This window comes from Oryx dammah, unplaced genomic scaffold (assembly GCF_014754425.2).
Source record: "Oryx dammah isolate SB20612 unplaced genomic scaffold, SCBI_Odam_1.1 HiC_scaffold_28, whole genome shotgun sequence".
Taxonomy (NCBI): Eukaryota; Metazoa; Chordata; class Mammalia; order Artiodactyla; family Bovidae; genus Oryx; species Oryx dammah.
The window spans coordinates 19080717-19104681 of NW_024070212.1; the positions used below are offsets into that span (position 1 = coordinate 19080717).

The 23965-nt window shown below is 38.9% G+C and overlaps 2 protein-coding genes across 2 annotated transcripts in view; both read left to right on the forward strand.

Annotated features, from left to right (window-relative positions):
- ARNT (aryl hydrocarbon receptor nuclear translocator) overlaps positions 1 to 2258 on the forward strand; it is a 66184-nt gene extending 63926 nt beyond the window's left edge. The window contains exon 22 of the mRNA XM_040230761.1: positions 229 to 2258. Within this exon, the coding sequence (XP_040086695.1) occupies positions 229 to 318 (90 nt within the window). The 3' untranslated portion in view covers positions 319 to 2258. The remainder of the gene's footprint in view (positions 1 to 228) is intronic.
- Positions 443 to 16967, forward strand: CTSK (cathepsin K). The gene is made up of 8 exons (XM_040230796.1): positions 443 to 3694; positions 5427 to 5550; positions 6016 to 6138; positions 6223 to 6378; positions 8242 to 8460; positions 12825 to 12990; positions 13263 to 13368; positions 15585 to 16967. The coding sequence occupies exons 2-8, from the start codon at positions 5428 to 5430 to the stop codon at positions 15682 to 15684; spliced, it is 993 nt and encodes a 330-aa protein (XP_040086730.1). The 5' UTR covers positions 443 to 3694; position 5427; the 3' UTR covers positions 15685 to 16967.
- The last annotated feature ends 6998 nt before the right edge of the window (positions 16968 to 23965 follow it).

Sequence of the window (23965 nt, forward strand, 5' to 3'; positions counted from 1 at the left end):
GAAAAGGGGGAGAATGTAGAACTGTAGGGGGAAGGCAGAGAAAGAAGTAGGAAAATAGGTTGTCATCTAAAGAAGTTAGAATTTCTGGGAGTAAAGAAGGCTAAGAGAACTCAGCACAGCAGAAACTCTGGGGCCAGGGGTGATAGTTCAGGGGGATGTTGGGAAGGAGCTCAATAAATGTGAAGGATCAAGGTGTGTGACCCAAGCTTATTCTTTTTCTCTTATTAGGAGATGCTGTCCATGCTGGGAGACCAGAGCAACAGTTACAACAATGAAGAATTTCCTGACCTAACTATGTTTCCCTCCTTTTCAGAATAGAACTATTGGGGTGAGGATAAAGGGTGGGGGAGAAAAAAAATCACCATTTGTTTTTAAAAAAGCAAATCTTTCTGTAAACAGAATAAAAGTTCCTCTCCCTTCCCTTCCCTCACCCCTGATGTATACCCCCTTTCCCTTCTGACCTTTCCCTTGTCTTCCTGCATCTCTGAGATAACATTTATAGAAGAAATGGAGTGACTCCTCAATGCTTTGGGGACCCTTTGAAAAATTGAGGCTGGGTTAGGTTAAGAATGTCTTTCCTTATGTCTCCTGACCAGAAATTTATGCAGAAATGATTTGTGCTGGGTCAAGGAGCAGGTTAGAAAACATTCACTATTTCCTTTGGATACTATGGCTTATTTTGGAAAGAAATTCTTAATAAGGTGAGAGAGAGGAGAAATGTCCTCAATGTTTGAGGACCATGAAACATGGCACGTGTAATGGGGTTTTTGGAAGTGAGTACAGGTGGTTTTTGCTGCCTGTGAGCAATTCCTCTGGAATGAAATATGAGTAAGGAAATGAGAAAGAGAGAGAGAGAGTGTGTGTGTGTGTGTGTGCACGTGTGTGTGTGAGTGTGCACATTTGTTTCTGTGTTTGTTTCTTTCTCCCTACTAGGGAGTTATGCAAAATTTGTCCCAGATTTTATCTTTGTCTTTCTCTATGTTTTTCAAAGAGTCCTAAAGAGTTGAATCTTCCAATTAGTTTCCACTTAGTAATGCAGCCAAAGAGTATTTAAGTAAATGTCTTTGCTGCGCTTATTATATCTGTGCCCAGCCACTATGCAACTGTAAGCAAGTATATGAAGTCTTCTATTGATACGTTTGGTCTCTCATTGAACATATATAGTGATAAAGCTGGGTCATTCCTGCTTTTGGTGCTCTCACCTTGTATGGAACATCTGCATTGCAGAAATAGGCTGGCAAGGTAAACACGTTCAGAACCCCCAACTTGTCCATAGATGATGCTGCATTTTTCTGTCAGAGTCACATGTGATGTGTGTTCTCTAGAGGTTATGTCTGCATGGAAACTCAACTTCTTGGATTAGCAGTCCCAGTGAAAATTCTCACTGCTGGAATTTAAGCCAAATACCAAGCCTTCTTGCAAAGTAACCTCTTTCATCCCATATTCAAAGTATCCAGTCTGCAAGAACTGAAATTTAGGTCTCTTCTAGACCTATAGTTCTTTCCTCTTTGCTCCCTCTCCAATCTTGAGACTGGAGTTTGCTTTATAGTACAAGTGTAATAAATCCATGTGATAGATGGGACCTGGACTCCCATCCCGACAGGGTCACTTAATAATTAACTATAGCCATATAAATGCGGATACAGGTTACTACTCTCACTCTTCACCTTCCTCAGGTAACAGTCAGGTGTATCAGCCTTTTTGTTGTTGTTCACTCGTTTGGCTCAGGCCAGTATCTTAAGTGCAAGACTGAATTGGCGAGGAGAAGACATACTAAATGTAGCCATAGGGGACTGAGGAGCGTAGTGGCCTTGGAGAGGGCTGACAGAATGTCATTAGGTTTCCCTCCCTTTTGTCTCCAGTCTGGTGCCAGGTAGTGAAGTGGAAAAGGAGACAGTTTATTTTTTTATTCTATGTGCACACATACAATATACATATATATTTATATCACACTTTAAGAAACCAAAAAGTTGAGTTTCCAATGAAATCCTTGTTTTTTTAATAATCAGCTGTTTTTAAATGTGATCAGGACTATAATATTGTACAGTTATTATTGGGCTTTGGGAGAAGGGGAGGGGTGGAGAAGATGCTCTGGGGGTTTTGTTTCTGCTTTTCCTTCAGGGTTTTATTTTTAATTTTTTTTTTTTTCCTTGTTGGCCATTTCTGTACTGCTGGCATCTTGTGCTGAGCCTTACAGTGGCAAAAATAATGACATGTAGCAAAGATTTTAAAACAAAATATTTTTTTCCTTTTGTAAACTTCCTTGTGTTGTGTGATCTTAATTGCGGCCTTATTATTCCATCCCAGCTCAAAAACAACAAACACCCACAACCAGTTGAATCCATTACTTGTGCTTCAAATACACAAACATGAAGCACAGTGTGTCTATAATTTCAGGAATCAGAAATCATAGGGCTCTGATCAGTCAGCATTCCTTAGTTGTCCTCCTGATCCTGACTCACTTGGAGTAAAATCATGAGGGACGTCTGACCATGGGATGGGGGGTAGGGGATTGCCCAAGTCCTTGGGAGAGGGGATAAATTGGGACTTGAGACCAATAGGGCACTTCTGGATTTAAAGGAATCAGGGATAGGGAAATTTAAACTATTTAGGTCTAGACATTGTTTCCCTCTAGGATAGTATGTTTCATTAAGAAATTAAACCCATGAGCATAAACCTGTTTTCTTGAGGGTCTATGTATGTAACCCAGCTAGAAACTGAAGCTGGATACCATGTATTATTATTTTTGTTCCAAGGACCCTCTTTTCCTCTTCCCCCCACATCTGTTTGTGGAAGAAAATGTTTAGGGATGTGGTTTAGGGACTGAACTAGATTCTCATGATCTGTCACATGCCTGGATATTGAGGGAAGCATTTGGAGAAGCTCATATGACTGGCCCTGGATTGGGGATTTTAATAATTGAGACAGATAATGTTCATCAGGCTTTGGCAGTGAAGAAGTCACAAGTGAATTTGTCAGTGCTTATGGCATTGATTCAAGCGCTGTCATAACCAGGAATACTGTTTCTGGTTACTTTAGAACTGATTTCATATGGATTTTTTGGGCATATCCTTCCTCAGCAAAATCATGTTAGTCTGGAAAAGCTATTACCCTGCCTGAAAGCAATGACAGCTTTTAGGCAACAGGTCTATAAAATACAAATGATTTTGGAGCCTGTGACTTCCCTGAGATACTTTTTTCTAGTTTTTTGTCTTCATTTCCTTACCCGTGATGTGAGGATCAGACACAAATTTTATAAAACAGGTTTCAAAGTTGGAGAAATGAATAATAACAGGAAAAGGGCCAGAAAAGAGATAATCCCTTAGTGTAACAAATAATATATTCTTGTCTATCCACCAAAGAGAAGGTAAGTCCCAACTTGGGTAATAATATATTGAGGTCTTTTTTGTCTGTCTCAAAGGCAAGCAGCCATGTGAAACTAAATACCTAACTCTCCGCCCTGTCACACATGCTCCACATGCACACAGAGGAACTATACAAATCTGCTGCCTCCTCCCTAATCCCCCTCTCAGCATTTCTATCTCCACTGCCCTCCCCATCCAAATTTTCCAGCCAGCAGCCAGAGCTGACTTCCGCAATCCTGGTGGAATAAATCCAGCCCCCCCAGTCATCCGGCCACATTATCCACTCTTCTCTGCTGAGACGAGCCCAGAGAACAGATCCCCATCAACAGGTAACATTTTCAGCTTCCTGGATCTTTTAACCTCTCATTCCTGTCAGTTCTCCATTTTTAGGAATTTTAGACACGTAGTGACTTGTAGATCAAAATGAACTTTATAGGCTTTCTGGAGGAAAACAGTGATGTCCTCCTTTGGTTATTTCCTGGCTAAGTAAAATCTACCTGGAAATCTTTAGGACTCCTTTTATGGTTTATATGTATGTATACGTGGTTGTCAGTGAAAGCAATATAAGGCCGCCTTTACCCATCCCTCAAAGAGTGGCCTCAGGGTTTTTTTTTGGTTGGTGGGGAGGCAAAGGTACTAAAAGAGTTAAGTTACTAGCAGGGCGGAGGAGAATGCAGAGGGGTGGTAGCTCAAGATCTTCCTACTCTTGAGAATCTGAAAAGCCCTAAACACTCCAGATATTAAATATCCTGCTGGACATTTTCCAATGTGCAAAGAGTACACAAGAAATTGACAAGTTTAAAAATCATGCAAGCTGTATGACTTGCCGCAGACTAAACTTTTTCTTAAAATGGAGGACATGTGATTAGCAAGACACTACAAGACGTGAACGAAGCTAAAGTAAACTGAAAAGCTGTGCGACTAATGATCACACAACGTTGCTTTTCTGTCTTATGTTCTAACAAACTTTGCTTCTGAGGCTTTTTTGCCCTGTGAAGCAGTCCCAGAGGTATTTGTGGGTTTTTTGGTCAGAAAAAGAAAAGCTTTCCTCCCACAGCAGCTGGTTGAGATTAGGACAGTTTCCTGCCTAAGGAAGGAGCAGGAAGAGAAAGGAGGAAGTGCATAAGAACACTGAGGGGATATATCAGAGAAAATAGGAGATGCTGTCAACTTTTTCCTTGTTCCCTGCTGGCAAGATTAGAAGCAGAATCAAAATTTAGGCAAGGAACAGAAGAATACCTTGAAGAAATGATCAGGAAGGAAAGACTGCTCTCTCCTTTTTGTATTCTCCAATCCCATTCATCTTAACCCTACACCTGTCCATCTCCTCCGAGTCTGCTGGGGACAGTGGAGCAGACAGGTGTTGCTCCCATCCTGATTGTCCATTTTCTTTCCCATTTCTGGTTATCTGTCCAAGTTGTGTGTGTGTGTCTGTGTGTGTGTGATCTCCCAAAATACCTGGGACCAGATGTATCAGCATCACATCCAAACCCAGACCCCTCTTCCCCCACCTATCATTTTATCATATGGAAATCACTCAATCTTTGTCTGCCTTCCTCATAAAGCCTAGTTTTCCTCTGCCTTTTGGTCCAGAGGAAGGGGCTCCTAATTTTGGGTTCAGGAACTCCCCAGAATTATTGTGTGTGTATTCATTTTTCTGGCAAGAGGAATTAATAGTGGGTTGCAATTTTTTATTAGCTTGTCATGTGAGTCTATGCTTCCCAAAGATTAAGAACCACCTGTCTGAGCATATGGTTCCAGCTGTTTCCTCATCCCAAGTCAGATTAGGAACCTCTGGACAAACAGAAGAGTCTCCCCCAATCATGGCTTCCCAGGTGGTGGTAATGGTAAAGAACCTGCTTGCCAATGCAAGAGGCATAAGAGACTTGGGTTCCATCCCTGAGTTAGGAAGATCCCATGGAGGAGGAAATGGCAACCCACTCTAGTGTTCTTGCCTAGAGAATCCATGGACAGAGTCTGGTGGGCTATAGTCTGTAGGGTCGGCAAGAGTTGGACATGACTGGAACTACCACACGTGCCCCTAATTATCCTATTCTCCAGGATGTGGGGGCTCATGGTTCTACTACTGCTGCCTGTATTGAGCTTTGCTCTATACCCTGAAGAGATACTGGACACCCAATGGGAGCTATGGAAGAAGACCTACAGAAAGCAGTATAACAGCAAGGTGCCTGGGAACCTGGAGGAGAATGTGGGAGGGCTGGAACCCGAGACATCCAGTCCTAGCTTCCAAATTCCCTTCTTCAAATTCAGGATTATAATACAACCAAGCAAACCTGTCCCTGTTTGCAGTTAACATATACTCTCTATTCCTACTCTTCAAGTCATCCTCAATCAAGTTCTATCTTTTCTTTATAAATGTTTTACAGGTCTCTTTTGGGAAGCCTTCTCAAATAATGCTATTAATCCATAAGCAATTTTCCCCTATAAATCAGAGCTTTGAGTTTTATTATTTGCAGTTGTTTATATATTGATTTTTGCATGCTCTTAACAATGCCATGGTAAGTTCCCCAACTAGATGGTAAATCCTCTATGATTATAAATTTAATCTCTTCTGAAAACCTCCACAGTACTATGTAAGTAACTATACACAGGACACAGTCTGTGCCAATACTAATTATGCTCTGTTTAGGTGGATGAAATCTCTCGGCGTTTAATTTGGGAAAAAAACCTGAAACATATTTCCATCCATAATCTTGAGGCCTCGCTTGGTGTCCATACATATGAACTGGCCATGAACCACTTAGGGGATATGGTGAGTTGAACCTCAGTTCCTGGTCTGTCTGCTGTTTTGTCTTGGTTCCCTGCTTATGCCTGGTCTCTTTCTTCTTTGTCCCAGACCAGTGAAGAAGTGGTTCAGAAGATGACTGGACTCAAAGTACCCGCTTCTCGTTCCCGCAGTAATGACACCCTCTATATCCCAGACTGGGAAGGCAGAGCCCCAGACTCTATTGATTATCGGAAGAAGGGATACGTTACTCCTGTCAAAAACCAGGTATCCTCCTTTCTGTTGGGTGTGGGTATGTAAACTAGCATGATCTCTCCCTTTTTCTGTTGCTTTGTTCCTAAGGTATGAGGACGCCAGAAAGAGATGGGAAAGAATTAAGTTACACCTCCCACTGCCAAGAGAATAAAGCCTATTCTGTTGTTTAACTCATCATCTGTTTTTGTAAATTTAGGTTGTTTTTTTTTTCTTTTTTCTTTTCTACAAATAGTATTGCTGTAAGCACCTGTGTGCATATATACAAATATTTATGCAAAATAAATCTTAAAATTGGAATCAGTAGGTCACAGAATCCTTTCCACAAAAGTTTTTACAATCTTACATTCTTACCAGCCTGAGAATGTAAGTTTTCCCACAGCCTTAACAATGCTGATTATATCTGCCAGAAGGACACTTGATCTAACATTCATTCAACAACCACAGTTTTTGCAGAACCTACCAGGTATAGTGCTAGACAGTAGAGAGGACTAAGACATAACTTGTGTTCTCAAGAAATCCCCAATCTTAAAAAATAGAACTAGCAGGAAAGAAAAAAATGTATCATCTAGCCAAACATACACCAATAATAATAGCTAGCACTTTTTGGGAGATTATTATTATTGCACGTAATAATTCATCCTTTATATGAATTAACTTTTTAAATTCTCATAGTCTCATTTTATTATTATTATTCACAATTTACACATAAAGACTGGTACAGAGAGGTTTAGTAATTTACCCAAGGTCACTGATCTAGTGTGTTACAAAGCCAGTACAGATGGTCCCTGACTTTTTCTTTAGCAAGATAATAAATCCTTATTTATTCATCTACATTGTTTTTACAGCAAATATCTTATGCAAATATACACAATTAGTATCATTGTTTCCAACACAATAGTTATATTTTTATAAGTCTGCCACATTTCTATTTCCTATGTGCCCAAGATCTACCTTTAAAGAGTATTTCTTTTATCTGGAGTATTTCTTATGCAAATATACACAATTAGTATCATTGTTTCCAACACAATAGTTATATTTTTATAAGTCTTCCACATTTCTATTCCCTATGTGCCCAAGATCTACCTTTAAAGAGTATTTCTTTTATCTGCAGTATTTCTTCATTTGTAAAAGTATTAAAGAACATGGAAAACTTTTCCTATCCTAGAGTAGTTCTCTGACTTTCTAATGGTTCACCTTATGATATTTTTGACTTCATGATGGTGTAAAAGTGATAGGCATTCCATAGAAACTGTACTTCAAATTTAAAATTTTGATCTTTTCCCAGGCTAGCAATATGTAGTATGATACCTTCTCTTAATGCTAGGCTGTGGTAGCAGCCCATGGCTGCCAGCCAGGCACATGGTCTTGAAGGTAAACACAACTACAGCCATTCTGTTTATCACTTTCAGTACAATTATAATTCAATAAATTGCAGAAGATATTCAATATAATTATAATTCAGTAAATTACAGGAGATATTCAACACTAGTAGGCTTTGTGTGAGATTATTTTGCCTGACTGTAGGCTAACGTAAGTGCTCTGAGTACATGTAAGTCAGGCTGGGCTAAGTTGTGACGTTCAGTAAGTTAGGGGTATTGCATTTCACCTTACTGTTTTTCAGTGCATGATAGATTCATTGATTCATTGAAGTGCTGTACTCTGCTTTACTGCAACTAATGGTAACAGTATAACAACAGTTATTAATAGTAACAATAGCAATAGAACACTGCAACACAGGTTAAGTGAAGGGAAATAGGAATACTTCATAGCAAAGGGGATGGGTGCTGGAATTTACAAAATGTATTAGGCAGGTAGAAGAGAGAAACAGAAAGTGAGAACAGCAATTACTGATGATTTCTCTGTTATGCCTCTCAGGGTCAATGTGGTTCCTGTTGGGCTTTTAGCTCTGTGGGTGCCCTAGAGGGCCAACTCAAGAAGAAAACCGGCAAACTCTTAAATCTGAGTCCACAGAACCTGGTGGATTGTGTGTCTGAGAATGATGGCTGCGGAGGGGGCTATATGACCAATGCCTTCCAGTATGTGCAGAAGAACCGGGGCATCGACTCTGAAGATGCCTACCCGTATGTTGGACAGGTGAGACTGTCCCACACAGTCATACAGCTCTGTAATGGCTTCTTCTCCAGCATGGCATTTTGTTCTGGAAATAGTTCCAGAAATCTCATTTTCTGTTAACCTATCCAGCTTTCTTGATGAAATGATTTCCCACAAAAGGCGAAGAAGATTCCCAGTCTGGGAGAATTCGTGTGTGTGTTTTAAAATTAATTAATTGGTTGCCCGACGCGGTCTTTCTCTAGTTGTGGTGAGTGAGGCCTGCTCTCTAGTTGGTGGCTTCTCATTGTGGTTGCTTCTCATTGCAAAACAGGCTCTAAGACCTGTGGGCTCAGTAGTTGTGGAGCACAGGTTTTAGTTGCCCCACAGCATGTGGGATTTTCCCAAATCAGGAATCGAACATGTGTCTCCTGCATTGATAAGCGGATTCTTACCCAGTGGACCACCAGGGAAGTCCAGTCCGGGAAAATTTGGGGAGCTTACGCTACCATGGCTCCTATCTGTCTCTCTGCCCTGGAGAAAGAACAGACAGGCCATCCCATAGATCTCTGAGTAGGTCTCTATAACTCTCTATTCAACTCTTCCACTCCCATCAGAAATCTCTAAGCCCAGCATGCTAATTTCATGAATCATGTGGCTTTATTTTGTATGATCTCAATGTGGATTTGGGGAACATTTAAACAAATAATGTAAGTTAACACGTTAACGTGTTTAAAATGAGAGAAAAAAGCAAGTTGCTCCATATTTATTGCAATTTTAGAGATGAACTCACTTCCTCCCATAAGGTCCTTTAAAAATAGGAAGATCTTTCTTATCTAAAAGGAAGAAGATCTGAGGACATTTTTATATACATGGAGTTGATAGGTAATATGGGGCCTTTGCAGCAGGAGCCTTTAAAGAAGGGATTGCAAGTCTGAGTAATACAAATGATGGCTACCGTGTGCTAAGCCGTGTACTTAGTGCATGTTCTCATTTCTTATAAAAGCCCTGTAAGGCACCCTTATCCTCACTTTATAGGTGAGGACATAGAAGGACATAGACACTTAAGGAGATAAAATGGCATATTCAAATTCATACCTCTAGTTATGTAACAGAGCCAAGATCTACCCATCCGATCTGTTTATCTGCTGCAAATATCCCCAGTCTTGTCTTCTATTCACACGTTCAAGAATTTCTTTACTAGAATGTAATATCTGGGAACAGAATTGTCTGAGTCTTTGGGTCTGTGCATCTTTAACTATACTGGATGATGTCAAATTGTTTACCGAGGTATTTGGAAAATTTATATTCCCATCTGCATAGTATAAGAAATCCAGTTGATTCACAGCTTCATCAATATCTGCATTTCTTTATGAATTGACTGCTTATATCTTTTGTGTGTGATTGTGTGTGTGTTCAGTCGTGTCTGACTCTTAGCAACCCTGTAGACTGTAGCTCCTCTATCCATGGAATTTTACAGGCAAGAATACTGGAGCAGGTTGCCATTTCCTACTCTGGGGATCTTCCCACCCCAGAGATTGAACCCGTGTCTCTTGGGTTTCCTGCACTGGCAGGTGGATTCTTTACCACTGTGCTACCATGGAAGCATTTATATTGTTTGCCCATTTTTAATTAGATTTTATTCTCTTTCTTACTAATGTTTAAAAAATGTAAAAAGATATTTGGATACTAATACTATGTGTATTGGGCTTCCCTGGTGGCCCAGTGGTAGAGAACCTGCCTGCCAATGCAGGAGATGTGGGTTCAGTCCCTGGGTCGGGAAGATCACCTGGAGAAGAAAATGGCAACCCACTTCAGTATTCTTGCCTGGGAAATCCCATGGGCAGAGGAGCCTGGCAGGCCACAGTCCATGGGATTGCAAGAGTCAGACATGGCTTTGAAACTAAACAACAACTATAACTATGTGTTTTCTTTTCTTTCTGTTTATAATGTCTTTCAATCCAGAAAATTTCTTAATTTTAGAAAAATTATTTTTTTCCTTTGCAATTTGAGCCTTTAAAAACCCAATAACAGTGAGTTTTATTTATTTATATTTAGTCATCTGAAATGATACCTGATGCAATAAAATGCTCATTAATGTAAATGACTGAACAGATCCATTTCACTGGATACTCAACAATCTACATAGTAAACTCACTTCAACACATCCTCATGAAATTTCATGCCATTATTATTCCATGTTATTTATTTTTTTTAAGTTGTCAGGTATACAAATGAGGAAAGTTGGAGGTTGTATGTGGAAAGATTTTTCTTTAATCTGTATACAGTTTTCACAGGGCTGCTAGTGTAAGGTGCAACATACTAAAGCTGCCCTAACAGATTAGCTTTTTAATTCTGAATATATCAGGCCATTAGTGACATAACCCAAATGTGACAAAATATTGTTTTAAATTGTTAAATATTTTTTGACAACTTATTGTTGTCACTTAATATCAAAAAAATTAAATCCTAATAGTATATGCAAAAAAACAGATTAATGGTTATAACTTTTTTTTCCACGTTGCTTTATCCAGGCAGCCAATTTAAAGGTTTGTCTAACTATATTAAAAAATTAAATATTATTAGAACTAGTTGTTGATCACTTATCCATTGACAGCTTACATCATTTATTCAGTACTGTATTAACCAGTTTGTTGAGGGATAGTTTAATAACTCGGAAACTCTGAATAAAAATTATATAACATTTGAACCCCTGTTTTGAAATAGAAGGAGCAATTGACTTATAATTTTTGCTTCCCTACCCCTTCAAATGATCTCTTAAGCATTTTAGAGGAATATGCAATAATTTTGGTTTTATAATCAGTCAAAATGAAGAGTTAGCCATTATAAGACATGTGTTCCATTTTTAATATTCTGAATCTTGGACAACTGTTCTCATTATTTTTATTGTATAAAACTGAAAGAACTTCTTATATGAACATATAAATGAATGGAAAGAGGTTGTGAAAAAACAAAGCTTAAGAAAGAAGGCAGCAGGCAGATAATCCAGTAATTTAAGTTCATTCCAGCCACAGTACAAGTTATTTTTACTTTAAAATATCATTACATGGTATCCTTCCAAATCCATCCCCTAGATATTTTATTGTACTTGTATATCTGTGCAATTTTTGGTACTAGGAGGCACCAAGGGTTTGGATTATATGGCAAAGGAATCTAGAGAAATTATTAATACAAGACATTACTATAATGTTAGACTATCATGTCAAATGCTACCATTACTGTTAGTGTTTAGATAAAATTTTAAAGTATTTTATTTATTTTTGGCTGGATCAGGTCTTGGTTGTTATGCAGAGGCTTTCTCTAGTTGTGGCAAGCAGGAGCTAATCTTTGTTGCAGTGTGCAGGCTTCTCATTCCAGTGACTTCTCTTGTTGCAGAGTATGGTCTCTAGGCATGCAGGCTTCAGTAGTTTTGACACACAGGCTTAATTGTTCCATGGCATAAGGGATCTTCCCAGACCAGGGATCGAGCCATGCCCCCTGTATTTGCAGGTGAATTCTTAACCACTGGACCAGCAGGGAAGCCCTAGATAATGTATTCTTGTAGATGCAACATTAGGGTTTTTGAGGGGTGGCCTCTAGGAAAATGAACTGCCAAAAAGAATACACCACGTTGACGTGGGTTGCCATTAGATTCCATGATTCTGGCTTGACAATGAAACACATCATTGTTAACTAGACCTGCAAAACATAATGTTGGAAATTCACAGGCTAAATTACTGAGTTCTTTATTAATTTGTTTTAGTGTCATGTTGTGTGATTTTACCTCTCTCTCTCATGAGACCACAAGGTCAGCCAGAATGCTGCATGATACAGGTGCATGGGGCCAAGGTCTTCTGTCTAGCTGGGGCTGGGCCTCTTCCGAACACAGGAGCTGCTGCCTCCTTGCCTACTGAAGATCATACATATTACATTGCCAGAGTTGATTTGTGGGGTTTTTTTTTAATCTAATTTCAGAAATCTTTATCTACTCTGAGGTAATAAAAACATTCCTTTTTTAAAGTTTTATAGTGTTTTCTTTCACATTATGTTTTAAAACCACCTGGAGGTGATTTTGGGGCATGGTACAAGGTGTACAATTTTCATGTTCTTTAAAAATTTTTTTATTTTAATTGGAGAATAATTGCTTTACAATATTGTGTTGTTTTCTGCCATATATCAGCATGAATCAGCCACAGGTATGTGTATGTCCCCTCCCTCTTGAACTTCCCTCCCACCTCCCACCCCATATTCTTTTCTTACAGTTTCTAAAATGGTGAGGAGAGAACAGACCCTTGGTGGAGACTCAAGTCTGCTGCCGTGCACTGATGTCACCCAAAACTTTAACAGACTTTCTCAACAGCTAACTGCCTTTGCTTGGTCCTAGTCCTATTTTAACCTTGTTTTTCCAGGATGAAAATTGTATGTACAATCCAACAGGCAAGGCAGCTAAGTGCAGAGGGTACAGAGAGATCCCCGAAGGAAATGAAAAAGCCCTGAAGAGGGCAGTAGCCCGAGTGGGACCCATCTCTGTGGCCATTGATGCAAGCCTGACCTCCTTCCAGTTTTACAGAAAAGGTACGGTGCTGTTCCTATACAGCACAATCAACCTTCTCTCCTGATGTGGACTGGGCAGCTTCCCCAAGGGTACCAGGCATTTTCAGTACTTGTTTCCATAATCAGACTGAGTCCACCAGAGAGAAACAGCTGCCACAGCACAGACCATCTCTTTTGTAAGTCCTCTTACAAAATACTGGGACAGGATTCTACACAGGGTCTCCTAGAATGGGAGACCCCACAGGGCAGCCCTTGGATTGCAGAAAGCTTCACCTTGATAATTTGTTTCCTAGGTGTATATTACGATGAGAACTGCAATAGCGATAATCTGAACCACGCGGTTTTGGCAGTGGGATATGGGATCCAGAAGGGGAACAAGCACTGGATAATTAAAAACAGGTATTTATGGGAACCCTGTATTTGTCACTCCCTCAGTCTCTTAACACTCAACCTCAACTTCCCAATATTCCTTTTTTTTCCCCTCAAAGAAATTTTTCTCACATGTTTCAATTCTACCTTTCCAATCTGAGGCTATCCATTCTAACATAATGGCCAGACAAGAGTACTAAAGGTATGTGTTGGACAGCTAATCTGTGTTCAAGGTACTTAGTCATGTACACAAACATGTGAGCAGATGTCTGTCTTCAGTGATCTCACAGCCCCTAAAAAAGACAGACCTAGCTAATGTGAAACATAAAGGAGCACCAAGAGCCAGCAGGAGCTTTGGAATTATATGTATTTTTTCTTTTTTCTCTAGTGTGATTGGTTTTTTAGGGAGGTTTCCATCATGAGTCTGATGGTAAGCATTAGGGAACAATATAAACAATGTAAAAGTTTAATATCCCTTTGTGTAGCTTTTTGCTCTTAGGATAGACATATATCAGAGTTGGGCAGAGATTTTGAAGTCTGTGAAGATAAATGCGTTTCAGAAAGTAGATAGGAGCGCCAAAAACAAAATTAGTATTTCCTTCTCTATTATTGGGAACAAATAAAACTACAGGGCCTGTTGGCTCCCTGTTTTTCTTTAGCTCCTTATGACTTTATGGATGGGGTGCAGATTTATAGGAATTATTCTTTTCCTTTCCTCATTGATCAATACCAGCCTGGCAGTAGCACTGATTAAACTTTCTGTCCTTGATGCCCTCCAAAGGAGCAGGCATCCTAGACTCTGGGGCATTCTCAAGTTCGGCATGCTGCCTGGAGGGCTGGCAGGATGGAATGTGAGGCTGGGAATAACTTTTTTTTTTTAGTGTTTCTTTCTTTCTTTTTTTTTTTAATTTATTTTTTATTTTACTTTACAATTCTGTACTGGTTTTGCCATACTGGGAATAACTTTTAAAATCACAGTCCGAACTAAGGGTGAGCCTGTGCACCTTCCTAAGAGGGTATTCCTTCTCCCACAGCTTCTGTCTTGTGTTCTTCCTTTCTCCTTTCTCAGCCCAGGCACTTACCCTGTCCTTTCTTTTTGATTAAGTGCTAAGTTCTACATCCGAGAGAGCTGGGAAGAATAAAGGACATGCCCAGGCAGGATCAGGGTCATTGGGAACCCCTGGATAAGGGAACAGGGGTAGGGTAAATTGCTTAAGTAAATGTACCAGGTAACTGGTGAATTTTCTGGTTGGGAAAAAAGGACAGTAAACTTATAAAGACAATTTAGGAAGATATATAGACCAATCTCTCCCCATTCCCCTGTCTTTGTGTCTGCCTCCTCTGTCTTTGTCTGTATCTAATCTTCCAGCCTTTCCACTTGTCTCCTTAGCAGTCTCATCTGTTCTTATGGCTTCATTCATCTCTCCTATGATTGTTGTTCAGGTGCTCAGTTTGTCTGACTCTTTGTGACCCCATGGACTGCAGCACACCAGGCTTCCCTTTCCTTCATCATCTCCTGGAGTTTGCACAAACTCATGTCCATTGAGTCGATGATGCCATCCAACCATCTCATCTTCTGTTGCCACCTCTTCTGTGGGTTCACTCCCAAACCAAAATCACCAGCTTCAGCCTCTCTTACCTCTCTCTTATGCTCTAGACTCATGTTTTCAAGTTAATGCATCATAAAACTCAAGTTGAATGACATCACTCTCCTAATCAGAAATCTTCAGTGTCTCCTCCACTATCATGGGCCAGAGAGTGAAAATCTTTAGCCTGGCCAGAAAGATCCCCTTAACTTAATCTCCCACTATACCCTATCTGGCACCCTGTTCTTCAGCTGTATGATTTTTTTTTTTAATTGGAGTATACTTGATCCATGATTCTGTGATAGCTCTGGGTGTATGGCAATTAGCTACATGATCTTAACACATATCCCATGCTTTCCTGCCTCTATTACTCATTTCACTCTCACCTGCTGGCTTCCTGTTTCCACAGGTCCAAACTCTATCAGCCTTTGGGCTCAGCTCAAATGCTACCTCTTTTGTTAAGCCCTTTTTGATCCACGTGAGCAGAAACAATCTCTCTTGTAACACTATGCCTTCTCTCCATTTCTTGACTTTAAAGTCTTTAAAGGTAAAAACTGATTTATTTATTTTGGTAAACCATCAAAACCTAGCACAATACTCAGTAAATGTTTTATTGAATAAACTGAGGGTACTAAGTATTTTCCTTGCTTGGTCCTACAGCTGGGGAGAAAACTGGGGAAACAAAGGCTATATCCTCATGGCCCGGAATAAGAACAACGCTTGTGGCATTGCGAATCTGGCCAGCTTCCCCAAGATGTGACTTCCACCAGCCAACCCCGTCCTGCTCTTCCATTCCTTCCACAGTGGTGCAACATGCTTATGTACCTTGAAGGAAACTGGCGTGCCTTCCTTGACACAGATGTGGTGACACAGAGATTGTCTCCCTGTTTGTGCTTCAAGTGACACTCCTACTCCTTTCTTCTCTTCACCCAAGGTCTTTATGTTTTCATTGTTGCCACAGTAGAATTTCCCTAATAGGTATGCACTCGTAGGCTAAGAGATGTGACCAGCACCTGCCCTGACTGTGTTGTTCTGAGACCAATGCTGTATAGAGGCTAGAGACCCTCAGAGAGGCTAGATTTTCATTCACAGGGACTAGTTAGCTTTAACCACTTGAGAGGACTAAGGTGACCTGACTTCTCAGTCTCCATGTTTACCTCTCTATCTTCCAGGTAGAAATTCCACCCCATTAATAAATCTATTCACAAATCTTTGGTGCAAGTTTACATGATACAACAAATGTGTTTTCTTTTTCCTTCTTTGCATTTTTAAAGTAAACTGTGTTTATCGCTTATCTATAATTTAATAAATAGCTGTTTAGTAAACATTCATTTTGTGTCAGATACTGGGCGAGGTGGCTGGAGACAAAAAAATGAATGAAACATATTCCTTATATATGATGTGTTCATGGTTTGGAGATTCTGTTGCATAAACAATTCATCCTAACTCATTTATTTGTTTATTCCTTCCACTAACATTTTTAAGTGCTTACTTGGTATTAAGAGTTGTACTAAGTATCAGGGACTAAATGGATATAAAAAGATTTCAATATTTAATTCTATCTGTATGGAGACCAGATTAAGTGATACATGAACCTAGGTCTTGAAAAATATCTTTCTGTGGTTCGAGAACCTAAACTTTTGCTTTTACCAAAAGAGGAAATTGAAACTCTTTATAATAATTCCTAAGCAGTATCAATTTTAAAAGAACTTAGCTGGCTAATAGTAAATCAGCACAATGAGCTTTTGCCATTTTTCACAAAATGTTTTTTGAGCATCTGTTATTACTACTAGAAAGAGTTCACATTTATTGAACACTGACCATGTGTCAGGCACTACTTTATTTCATGCTGTGGAAAAACCATTTATTTTTGTGTGTCAATATTTATTACCATGTCATTTGCAATGTATTCAAAGCTACCAGGATGAAACAAATTAGTAAGATGCGGCCCTGACTTCTATGAAAGTTATAGACTAGTGACAGACATAAAAACAACTAATAATATCAACCATAATTAAATAAATATGAACTATGGAAGCTCAAGATTGAGTCATTCATTCTTAAAATATTTTAGATGCAGTTTCATTGAAAACAAAGCTTTGAAATATCTGAATGTGCAGAGAAGACTGGGGATTGAGGGGGATGATGGAATGGAGAGATTGGGTGTGATGCGAAGAGTTGGATTAGGTGAGGCTGAAGGTTCTGGGTGAACAAAGCACCAAGAGAGATGTATGTGTGTGAATGATAAGGGCTGCAGTGGCTGCAAATATTGGGTGCAAACATATATACATGGTAGAGCTGAGGAGAGAAAGTAGTTTGGAAGTGAGTCCAAGAAGGCCTTGAAAGCATTTGGTGTCCCAAGAAGTTCATACTTTATTCTAGAAACATTCAGGTATTTAATTGGCATCAAATATTTTTGAGTAGGAGAAGGACACAATCAGATTTTTTTTTTTTTTAATGTTAGCAGTGCTCCTCTGGCAGTGCTGTAAAGAACAAATAACAGATGAGGAACAAAATGGAGATGCAAGAAAATGGAAAGTCAACATTTAGGAGACACTGCACACACCCTAGGGCTTCCCAGGTGGCACAGTGGTAAAGAATTCACCTGCCAATGCAGGAGGCAGAAGAGACGCTGATTCGATCCCTGGGCCAGGAAGATTCCCTGGAGGAGGAAATGGCAACCCACTCCAGTATTCTTGCCTGGAAAATTCCATGGTCAGAGGGACCTGATGGCTACAGTCCTTGGGGTAGCAAAGAGTCGGAGATGACTGAACACACACACACATACTCTATTTCTTCTTAAAAAAAAGAATATTTAATGGAAACATAACTCCTGAACTTTTCTGAAGCTCAGGTGTTAATTTGGCGGATTGGGAATGTAAAATGGCATTCAGATCCCAAGAATAGTATATTGAAATGTGTAGGCATGAGTGAGCACATTCAGTAACCCGCACATAGTCTCTGTGATGCTTTGTAAAGACAAGCTTGAGAGAGGTCTGACTCCTCTCTAGGCAAATCTACACACTTCTAGTATTTTGATTTTTTTTTCTTTCTGCCTGAAGAACATCCCTTAAAACTTCCTTTTGTATGGCTGTGTGAGCAAAAATTTATTTTATTCCTCTATGTATTTGGGTTTATTTGAAACTCTTTATAATAATTCCTAAGATTTTCTATTTTTCTAGATTTTCTATTCTGATACGTTAATATGTATATCTGTACTTAACTGGTTTCATACATTTTATAATGTTTTAATATCTAGTCACACTAGTCTTCCCCTATTACTCTCCTTTTCTAGATTTTTTTCCTGAAAAGTCTTGTTTTCTATTTTTTTCCATGTGATTTTTAGAATTAGCTTGCCGAATTGTCTAAAATTCTGCTGGTATTTTTATTTGGATGGCATTAAATTTATATCTGCAGGGAAAACTGACTTCTTTATAGTATTGAATCTTCCTATCTAAGAGTAAGAGGTGCCTTTATATTTTGTCAAATGTTCTTTTGTGCCCCTCTTATAGATATTCCCCATTTCTTGCTAACCTCTTTTCTAGTGAGTTTACCTTTTATTATTATTTTGCACTTTAAATGTGGTCTTTCCCAATATAATTTCTGATTGGATGTATATTTGAAAGCTGTTGATTTCTCTTATATTAGTTTTTGTACTCAGCTACCTTACCTTGAGTAGACTTGTAGAGCCACCATTTCATGTTCCTACCCGAATGCTGAGTGTTCACTTCTTCACTTCCTCACCCTCTCTGTATTGTCTGATGCCAGCTGTCCTGGTGGGTGTGAGGTGGGTCTCAGTGTGGGTTTGATCTGAGTTGCCTTGGTGACTGATGCTGTTGAGCATCTTTGCATGGGCTAAAGAGCCATTCAAATGTCTTTCTTGGTGAACTTACAAACTTTTGCCCATTTTTAATTGGGTTGTCTTTTATTTAGTCCTAAGAATTCTTTATATATTTTGGATACAACCCCTTTATCAGATGTATGATTTTCAAATATTTTTTCCCAGTCTGCAAATTTTCTTTCCATTTTTAAATTTTTTAGGCCATGCTGTGTGGTGTATGGGATTTGGGATCTTAGTTCCCCAACAAGGGGTCAAACCCGAGCCCCCTACATTGGGAGTCTTAACCATTGGACCACCAGGGAAGTCCCTTCTTTTCAATTTCTTAAGAGAGTCTTTTGAAATACAAAGGTTTTTATTGCTGATAAAATGCAGTTTAGCAGTTTTCCTGTGTATAGACTATTCTTTTGGTGTCATGTAACCTTCAGCAAACTAGTAATAGAGGGAAACACCTTCAATTTGATAAAGAACATCCACAAAATACTTACAGGTAACATTATACTTTGGAGAAGGAAATGGCAGCCTACTCCAGTATTCTTGTCTAGAGAATCCCATGAACAGAGGAGCCTGGTGGGCTACAATCCCATGAGGTTGCAAAGAGTAAGACACGACTGAGCAACCAACACAACAACAACCACCTTACCTTGAATCTCTCTTGGTTTGTACTTTTTTGCGGTTGATTCTTTTGATTTTGGGGAGAGGTTTTTGAGTACGTAAGCATATCATCCACAGAAGTCAGTATTACCATTTTCTTTCCAATTTTTACCTCTAATTTCTTTCTTGTCTGTTTACGTTAGATAGTATCTCCAAAATGATGCTGAGCAATAGAATTTATAGGTCTCAACTTAGCACATCATTATTTTTATAGATGCATGAAATTCCCTTATAAAGATGTATCTAATTCATGTAAGTAAACTTCAGTAAATGAACATCTATATTGTTTCCAGAGTTCTGTTACAAATCATACAGTAATTAATGGTTGATATTTTGACACAAAGAAGTTTTTAAATTACTGTAAATCAAGTCTGTAATTATATTTTTTATTTCTTTCATAATAACAATATTAGCTAACATTTATTGAGCTTTACTATGCAGACCATAATGTGTTAAGTGCTTTACCTACCCTTATTATTGCCGTTTTACAGATTTCAAATAGCTTCTGCAAGGTAACCTAGCAAGTAAGTGGTTGAACCAGGATGCAGACCAGGTCTGTTTTGTTTTTCTTTCTCCTTCTACATATTTTATTATCTATTTTTATTTTTAACTTTGTTATAGAACATTTTAAACATATATATGAAAGGAGAAAGAGAGAGTGATAGAGTGAATCCCTGTATACATCACCAGTGTCAACAATTACCAACATTTTCCAATCTTGTTTCGTCTATCCCTTCTCATTTTTTTCAGTGTTTTAAAGCAAATCCCAGATATCACTTCATAAATACTTCATTATACATCTCTGAGTGAGAAATTTTTTAATATAACCACCATGCCATTAGTACATCCAACAAAATTAATAGTTATTTCTTAGTATCATTTAATATTTAGCCCATTTAAAAACCTCTCCAATCATTTAATGGTGTTTTTTTTTTACTGTTGGTTTTCTCAAATTAGTATCCAATCAGTTTCATGCATTGCATTTATTTCCTAAGTCTCCTGTATTCGTTGACAGTCACCTCCTCACCCTGCCCTCTACCCCCCCACACACACCTACTTTTTCTTGTAATTGATTCCATGGAGAAGCCAAATCATTTGTCCAATAGAATGTCTCATACTCTGCATTTGGCTGACTGCTTGCTCTTTTGGAATCCAAGGTCCTAGTGCTCTTAGCTAGTACAGTATACTCTATTTCTCATTACCTTTCATAAATCTTGTGAGGAGGATATGAAAATTTACAAGCAACAGCCCATTAACTTTCAGTGGCACAGATACTATAATACTACTGGGCAGTTTTTTAATAGTACACATCCTTCCTGCTGAATTTTCAGGCTCTAATACTCTTGAAAAACCTTCAAATACAGCTTAGTTTGTCCATGGACTTCAGGAATTTGATTCTTCACTTCTGGGCATTTATAGCCTAAAGTCTGCTTTCCTGTGACAACTTAAGAAAAAACATACAAGGTGAAAGTTGTGAGTTACATTTTATTCAGGGACCTTACTGAGTATTATAGCCTGGGAAACAGCCTCTCAGTTGCTGTAAGGGGACTGCTCCAAAGAGTTAGGGGGAGGAGCAAATATGTATATGAATTTTCTTAGCTGGGAAATACACATAGTCAAGCATACATCTTGACAAAAGATTACTGCTAACTACAAAGAACAGGTATCTCAATAATTTTAGTGCTTTTCTATATATGGAAAAATCAATCAGTCGATCAATCTTCCTGACCTTGTCTTAGACATGACACTACAAATATAAGCAACAACAATGAAATAAATTTGACTTCATCAAAATTTGGAACTTTTGTACATCAAAGTATCACTCAAGAGAGCCAAAAGACAACCCACAAAGTAGGAGAAAATGTCTGCAAATCATAAATCTGACTAAAAAAATAATATCCATGATATATAAAGAGCTGCAATTCAACAATAGAAAACAACCCAATGCAAAAATGGGCAAAGGATTTGAATGAGCTTTTCTCCAAAGATGTACAAATGGTCAATAAACACATGAAAATATGCTCATCACCAGACTTCAGAGAGGGCTTCCCTCATAGCTCAGTTGGTAGAGTCCGCCTGCAATGCAGGAGACCCTGGTTCGATTCCTGGGTTGGGAACATCCCCTGGAGAAGGGATAGGCTACTCACTCCAGTACTGTTGGGCTTCCCTTGCAGCTCAGCTGGTAAAGAATCCACCTGCAATGTGGGAGACCTGGGTTTGATCCCTGGGTTGGGAAGATCCTCTGGAGAAGGGAAAGGTTACCCATTCCAGTATTCTGGCCTGGAGAATTCCATGGACTTGTATAGTCCATAGGGTTGTAAAGAGTCAGACACAACTGAGCGACTTTCAGCCTTTAGAGAAACACACATCAAATAATGAGATACCACTTCACACTTATTATGGTGGCTATTACAAGCAAGCAAAAAATAGCAAGTGTGGGAACAATGTAGAAAAATTGGTATATTGTTGGTGGAAACAAAGTGCAACTGTTGTAAAAAAGTAAAACATAGAGTTACCATACTGCTCTACTCTAAGAATTTTACTGTGAGATATACATCAAAAAAATCGAAAACATTGACTCAGATACTTGTGTACTAATGTTCTTAGCAGCATTATTCACAATAGCAAACGGTAGAAATAAAGTATGCATCAACAGATGAATAGACAAACAAATTGTGGCATATATATATATATATACACAATGGAATATTATTCAGCCTTAAAAAGAAATGAACCATTGATACATACTACAACATGGAAGAACAGTGCAAACATGATAAGTGAAATAAGCCAAACACAAAAGGACAAATGATTCATTCAATGCCTTATATGAGGCATTTAAAAATAGACATTCATAGAAACAGAAAATAGAATAGACTAGAAGTATAGGCAGGGGCTGGCTGTGTTCAGTCAGTCAGTCATGTCTGACTCTTTGTGACTTTGCCTGCCATGCTTCTCTATCCATGGAATTTTTCAAGCAAGAATACTGGAGTGAGTTGCCATTTCCTCCTCCAGAGATTCTCCCTGACCCAGGGATCGAATCAGTGTCTCTTATGTCTCCTGCATTGGCAGGTGGATTCTTTACCACTGCACCATCAGGGAGTAGGGAGCAAAATCCTAAGTTATTGTTTAAAGAGTACAAGTTTTCTGTTTGGAATGATGAACAGTTTCTAAGCATGGGAGGTTATGAGTATGTTGGGAAAAGGAAAATACTGGAACTCTTTGTACTTTCAGCTCAATTTTGCTGTGACCCTAAAACTGCTCTAAAAAATTAAGTCTATGTTTTAAAAAAATTTCTGGAAATAGATTGTGATAATTACACAACATTGTTAATTTACTTAAGGCCACTTAATTGTATACTTAAAAGTAGCTAAAATGGTAAATTTTATGTTATGTATTTACTCGAATTTAAAAAAACCAAGAAGAGAAGTTCTAGCAACTATTTAAAGCTTTGTTATCTAGCCATGTGATTTTGAATTAAACATTGCTCCATGTTTAGTAATAACCGTTTTGTTGTTATTCCTGTCTTTTCTGTTTCTCTTACAATCCATATTAGAAAATTCTGTGTCTCTGTCTTCAAAATGTGATATGTCTGGCCACTTCTCTACCTCAACCACAACCCCTACCCGCAGTGTGACTCCCTGTCACTTCTCACCCGGATTCTGTGGTAGACCTGCTAACCTCCCTCCTCCCGTGCTGCACGCTCTGTGCTGTAGCTGCCCTGTAGTCTGTTCTCTGGGCAGCAGGTCCATACCACTCCCCTGCACAAAGCCCTCCCGGTAAGCTGTCGTGTATTTAACATGCCAGACACTGTTCTAGGACAGTGACAAAAACCTATGACCTCATGGAGCTTATATTTTCATGAATTTAGAATACAATGCAAATTCTTAAGTGACCTACAAGCATGATATGGTCCCAGGTTACCTCTCTGACTTCATTTTAGCCCATGGCCTTGTGGAAAACAGTTCTGTAAACAAGATTAGAATTCTGTTAGAAATGAAGTAAGGGGTGAGTAGTTGTGGTTAAAAAAAATATTCATGCTTATATTGAAAAAATGCTTACCAAATTTCCCTCCCCAGTGAGACAACCTATGATGTTATCTGGATCATGTGTTCAGGTTCAAGATCAAGAGTTTTGACTGATGTATGTTGTCTTCCTCATCCAGTTTGGATATGGCCTCTTGAGGTCTGGCAACCAAAACTTGTCTATATCTAACGTATCTAAAAAATGGTGGAGAAAAATAGAATAACTACAATGAAAGTCTAATTCTGGAAAGGAGAGAATGGATGAAAAATAGAACAGTTATTGTTGATCCATAGCATACATTATACCCAGTGGGGCTGAAGTAAGGAAGACTCCCCCTTCCCTGGTGGTGAAGTGAGTTTCTTGACCAGCCAATTGGCAACCACCAAATTTGTTCTCTCTAGGGATCTTCTTTATTGCCACCATGACCCCTGGTTCTTCCTGCTAAATAATCTTGCTTGTTCTTCTTCTTCATGGCTATACCAGAGGTGGTGGTGGTGGTTGTTTAGTTGCTAAGTCATGTCTG